A 6,511-nucleotide genomic window follows, 5' to 3' on the forward strand; every position below is an offset into this window, starting at 1 on the left:
AATATATATATATATATATATATATTGTGTGAGATTCATCCGTACTGCAGTGAATCCGTCTCTCTTTAAAGATATTTCCTACTTCTTCCTCACATCGTGTCTTTAGGAAACCTTCAAAACAAAAACGGAAGATTTGGGATGTATCTTACTTTTGACAGAGTGAAAGAATTACATGTAAATAATAGTCTTTACCACCTGTGTAAACTTTGCTGGTGAATGTTATAACACAATATAAGTTTTATAATATATGTTACATTGTTTAATGTAGGCTCTTGTGTCAGATAATCTAAGCCAATGTTAGAGAATAATTAATTTTTTTAGATTTACGGAATCTCAGTTAACCTTCATAGCGGGGCTGAACCCGGTATGGGCTCTTTGCACCTCAACTTCCGCGTTTGGGGAAAAGCGACTCGATTGTTTCCGATCTATTGAAAATGGCCTTTTACACTAGGTGCTTGCAGGGCTTGGCCAAGGTTTGTACATCGATCCGAAGCCCCAACAAGTAAGCTGGAGAAAGGTTTTAGATGCATGCCTCGTTATACATTTACTGATACGAAGGTGCGTTTTACTTAAACTTTGCGGCTAACATTAACCTTATCTTTTGTTAGGCAATATTCTCGGACATTGTTCTTGTAAAATGTGCTATTTAAGTATCTAAACATTCTAACGGACAATGTTTTTCTTATTTTCAAGTACATTATGTGTGTTTATTGTCGTTAGTGTCACAGACTAACGGGGTTCGGTTACGGTTCAGACTTTTTACTTCCGAAGCCTGACTGAGCTCAACAAGCCTCATAGCTTGACAGTAGCGCAGCTATGGTGTCAGAGATCTGGTTCAGCTGTTCAGGTTCAAAGTTGCTGCTTTTAGAAAAATATGACCGTGTTGCTTCATGTCTCCGTGTTATTTCGTTTTATTACCTTTGCATGTTTCTTGTGAAGAGCTCAGGACGGTGTTTACAGCAGTATGTACAGGCGGATCAGTTGCTCGGCTGTCTGGCTCTGGTCTGCTCTCTGGTTCCCATAAACTCTTTCAGGCTGAATACAGAAGTGATTCCATGGAAATAACTCAGGGAGGCTCCTTTATTTACCATCCGTGTCCCTGGTATTTTTAGGCTGATCCGGAGTGAAGTGAAGGCTGCAAACTTTGTGTTGTGCAGCGTTAGCTTTAACTGGTAGTGGCAAATATTTACAAGTCACCATCTTCTTAATTCAGGATCGCTTGGAAATTAATGAAAACTTAAAAGCCCATTATATTAGGAAGACAACAATGTTCATAGTATTGCTTTTTTTGCATCAAAAATAGGGCTTAGTCTTTTCTACCAGTCATGGTAACTCAAAGCGGAAACAAGTGAGCTGCATTAGCTCCTGGAGATGTGACGTCAATGCCGTAGGTGCAAAGAGCCCATTACACCAAGCACTATAGCTAGCATTAGCTGGTATCTCACATGTGGACATAAATACAGTAAAGTAATATTCTAATCACAAAATATACACAATAATATGTCCATCTTACTTGTGAAATGTTGTCTGTCGAGCCCTCACATCATTAGTCCATCGATCCGAACAACAATATCCCTCAGTGCTGAGGCATCTTATGCTGTTTTGGTTGAGCAAAGTAGGAGGGACGACTGCTCCAAGATGGCCGCCGTATTTCCTGCGCCGGAGCAGCCAATGCGGGGTTTACTCCCTTATATTATGTCTCTGGTCGTGGCGCTCATGTTGTGTTTAAAGGTGGCTCAGAAAAACAGGTTACCACATGTTAACAACGGATTAAACAGTTTTAATTGCTGATAAAAGGACACAGATATGGGAAGTGCAGAAGCCCCTACTGCATCAAATTGACAGAGGAATAACAGAGAGTTGGCCATTCTAAGGTAAAACCCCAGCGCATACAGCTTCATGTTTTTTTTTTTTTTTCGTTTTTGTTTTTTTTTTTTCATTCAGACGGCTTCCCTCGCCCCCCACCTGCAATAGCAGTTTGGGAACCTCTGTCCCAAGTAATCAACTAGCTAACATTAGCTTGTCAAGCTAGAGTAGAATGGCAAAAATACTTTTTTTTGAAGTTAGAAATTAAAAACCTACTAGTAAAATATAGACATAGACATTTTTGCATATGTCTATGTATGAAATCAAGATAATAATGAAATAATTATAGTGATTTCACTATTGAAATCATAGTTATAATACTAATAATCAATAACTATTGATTATTATATTAATCAATAAATGTATTGATTAATACATTTATTAATCAATACATTTATTGATTAATAGATTTATTTAGTAATTTATTTATAAATAAATTAATTAATCTAATAATAAATAATTTTATTATTAGTTATTACTATTAGTTTTATTATTAGTTATATACTTAATAATAATTAGCTTTATTATTTTAGAAACAGGATAAATAGCATTTTTTAAGTTTAGACAATTTAAAACAATTTAACTGTTCAGTTACTAATCTGCAGTAGAAGAATCTCTGCAGATTAGTAACTGAATTGAATTGAAAACAAAATGAAGACACCAAGAGATTTTCAACAGAAATCCTCTAAAGAAATTTTGATTTATTTCTGTCTGAAAATGGTTAAAAAAGTGAGGTTCAACCACACTAAGTGCTGAAAAAAATCTTACTTTGACTTGGAGCTGTATTTTAATCAGATTGCCTACGATATCAATTCAAACACTATGCTGAGTGTAAGTGAAAGATAAAACTTGAGCTTGACAGGCTAACTTGAGATGAGAACTTTCATTCCAAAAAACAAATCTTGCCTGGGATGGAATTGTTTTCCTGTAAAACAGTGGTATCATAATTGTCAGAGAGCCACAGTGGATTTCTACTGTCCTAAAAAAAATCTGAAATCTAAAAACTAATGTCTTAGAGTTTTAGCATGAAGCAGTTAGTGTAAAATTCATTTAATTTGAAAATACAAATTAAATGAATTTTAGACTGCTTTAATTTTATAACAGAAATTATTATGTTTTGTTCCATCTAAGTGTTTCACAGAGGAGATTACTGGTGCTGCACATCTTTTTTCTATTTACCATGTCCATGTAAACAATTATTGGATTTTGTGGATTTAACTGCTCATTGCAAACATGACACTTAGAGGCTGGTGTTTACATTGATCACTATGATGTCTAAATTTTAATTTCCCCTTAATAAAACAATAGCTGCGTTTATAAATGTGGACATAATTCTATTTATATTTCACTAATGTCGAAAAAAGACAATTTTGGAATTGCGGTGTTACCATTAGATAAGAAGCAATTAAAATCACACATGAATAAGTTTGTTCATAAGTCATCAAAGCATATGCTGATCCATCATTCTCCTACCGCTTCATCATCTTCATCTTTTTTGCTAGTAGTAACATCCGGTTGTTGATCAAATGACTCGTGTAATGTGAAAAGAGTATTTCCATCGCAGATTTGTGAAACACACTCATTTTGATACAGCCAAAAAACTACCTCATGCCAGTGCAAAAATGTTTTATCAAAAAGCTTGAGCTTTCTCCAAAATTGACTTGTTTCCATTAAGCAGATTTATTTTTGTAATTCCAATTTGCACAATGGAAAAGCAGCTTACTGACAGTTTTAATATCTTGTTTGTTAAAAATAAGGGAAAAGAAAATTACAGCAATAGTGAAATTTATGACAAATTAATGCCAAAAAATACAGTAATAGACATATCCTGAGAAAATGTGTTATTGTTTTTACCATCACTCCTGAGGACCAGTGGTGTTGGGGAGCTGAGAACTTTCTGCTTTGTGACTGTGTTGTTCACCACACAAGTGTAGTTGCCCACATCAGAGGGCTCCACTTTGGCTATATACAGGCTCCCGGTCTCTTGGGAGATGAATCTTCGGCTGTCTTGTTGGACAGAGTACGGGTATTCATTGAAGATCCACGCAAATATCAGCTCTGAGCACAGACAAAAACATCTTAGTTCAGTGTTTGTCCACACAGATGGAATACCTGAATCAAAATAACTCCTCTTTGGCCTTATGTTAGAATATCACATTATTTCCATCCCCTTTTTCAGGTTTCCTTCGAAGGAGATACCAAGAATGCAATAACTATCAGTGCAAAAAAAAAAAGCAGGAGAATGGAGGAAAGAGAGCGAAACAAACTGGATTACAGCGCGTCAGTGGCCCTCCCCTGACACATGGCCTCCATTCTCCAGGTCCCCAAGCAACTCAGTTTAAGGGCATCATGAATGTACAAATGGATTGAGAGATCAATGGATTGACATACATGTATGTCAAAAGAACATGCTATCACTTCTTTTCACAGGCGACAGGGCCCCCATTGAAAAAGAGGAAAGACCTGTCAGAAGAATTACATTGTCCATCCATCCATCCATTTTCTAACATCCTTGTCCCTTAGTGGGGTCAGGAGGGTTGCTGGTGCCTATCTCCAGCTAACGTTCCGGGCAAGAAGCAGGGTACAGCTGGGACAGGTCGCCAGTCTGTCTCAGGGCAACACAGAGAGACAGACAGGACAAACAACCATGCACACACACACCCTCACACCTGGGGACAATTAACCTGACAGTCATGTTTTTGGACTGTGGGAGGAAGCCAGAGTACCTGGAGAGAACCCACGCATGCACAGGGAGAACATACAAACTCCATGCAGAAAGATCCCGGGCTGGGAATCAAACCCAGAACCTTCTTGCTGCAAAGCAACAGCTCTACCAACTGTGCCACTGTGCAGCCCAATTATGTTGTCATTGTCCATAAATGGAGGTGCGTCACGCAATCTTTCACTTCAGGGGCGGTATCTGAGCCAAATAGGTGAATGTAACAACTGTCCATCATGTCCAACACCAACCCGAAGGCAGGGGGAGACACTTGGCTTTTGACCGGCTGAAGAGTCCGTACTGAGCGCAGCGATGCCGATACAAAGCTGCTTCTGATTAGGCAAGCAGGAGAGCCACATAGCTCAGAGTCAGCATAACCCCCTTCTGAACCAGGCTGCTGTAATGAGCGGCGATGGAACGCCACACAGCAATTCTTCGTCAAGCAACGACTGAAATACAACATGAATGCCTTTGTGCAGAAAAAGTGCAAAGAGGCTCTTTTAAGTAAGTAAACAAAAAACTGTCAGACTACAGAAATGGTACAATAGCAATTACTTCTCTATTGCGTTTCATTTTTCACATCTGGTGCGGTGCGATATTGCACGGGCTGGCAAAACGAGAAAGCTTTTCCCACAATTCAGAATCAATCAAGCATAATGAGAAGCCAAAGAAACGTCTTGTGCTGTAGGTGTCTAATACAGTTCAGTGGAGTGCAAGGTTAAGAGGCACGTTGACTCTTTCAAATTTAAGAGAGGAAAGGGAAAAAAGGATTAGGAGGAGAGAGAGAGAGAGAAGTGACAGAGGGAGACTGCCTTACTTTCAGTCACTTTTTGAGAATGTGGTAAAACACAAAAGAACTACAGTTACAGCACCCTGTCGTGCATAAGCCCATTTCAGAGAGGGAAGCTGTCAAACTGTATTTCACACAGAGTACTCTGACCTATTATCCCAAAGACCAGCTGTACAATGCACTGCGACAAACTGTTCTCTTGTGAGAGAAATTGGTTGTTCCAGTGTTCAAGCTATTGTATCAAGAGGTTGACAAGCTAGGGAGCAGCCATTGTGGCTGTCCTCAGTTTTCTGTAGATATGGGGAGCTGTGGGGAGAAGGGGATGCAATTTAATCTTTTATTTGTAGCCTTTCATTTATAGAATACAGTCACATGGACGGTATCTTCTCTGAAATGTTTCCTCATGTACAGAACTAAGAGTTCTGTGCTCATTTGCAGTGTCTTGCAAATGATTGGTAATGACCTAATTTACATTTTGTCTTGTTAAACTCACAAAAATGTGAGAGATTTTATGTTGATTCTATGCAATGTACTAACATAAAGTAGCATATGATTTTGAAAGGTTTACCTGCAGGAAAATCTGCTAAGCCCAGTGTGATACTGGCATTAGGGCAGTCCTTCAACTGCCCACCGTGTTTCTGTGGGCATAACTTGGAAGGTCAACAAGCTTTCTTTGCTTTTTCAGTTAATTCTGTCCTTGTCCTACAAGCTTAGGTTGACCACAACATTGGTATGGGTGAAGGGACAACCCAATTGGTGAGCACTCCCTCATGCCCAGTTCAGTTTGTCTGCTATGAACCTAGCTTAATCCGTCACACACTTAGCCTGGTGGGGGGCAAGTAAAGCCTGGTGCCCCACAGGCCTATTATTATAGGGTATTCCCTGGCGGAACTCTGCTTACATAAACACTTCCCCTGCAGCGCTCGTCTATGCTTAGGGTTGTAGTCCTGTTGGGAACTGTAGCTCTGCTCCAGTCTCAAGTCTTTAGTTTTCTTCCATGATTGTCCTCCAATTAGTTCCATTAATCTTACCATTAACTTTGACTAGCTTCTTTGTTCTGTCGAGAAAAGTCGAGCTCATCCCACTTCCCCATGCTGGAGATTTTAGTTTAATAATAACAATGAATAAAGTTACCT

General features: G+C 38.9%; 1 protein-coding gene across 1 annotated transcript in view; it reads right to left on the reverse strand.

The window, feature by feature from the left end:
- The window catches only part of LOC106940604 (contactin-3-like), a 47,332-nt gene that overhangs the window by 6,223 nt on the left and 34,598 nt on the right, over nt 1-6,511 (reverse strand). Inside the window, exon 4 of the mRNA XM_015023382.1 lies at nt 3,721-3,924. Coding sequence (XP_014878868.1) covers nt 3,721-3,924 — 204 coding nt within the window. The remainder of the gene's footprint in view (nt 1-3,720; nt 3,925-6,511) is intronic.

Source organism: Poecilia latipinna, unplaced genomic scaffold, assembly GCF_001443285.1.
Source record: "Poecilia latipinna isolate Pla-1442-1.1 unplaced genomic scaffold, P_latipinna-1.0 Scaffold3294, whole genome shotgun sequence".
Classification (NCBI taxonomy): Eukaryota; Metazoa; Chordata; class Actinopteri; order Cyprinodontiformes; family Poeciliidae; genus Poecilia; species Poecilia latipinna.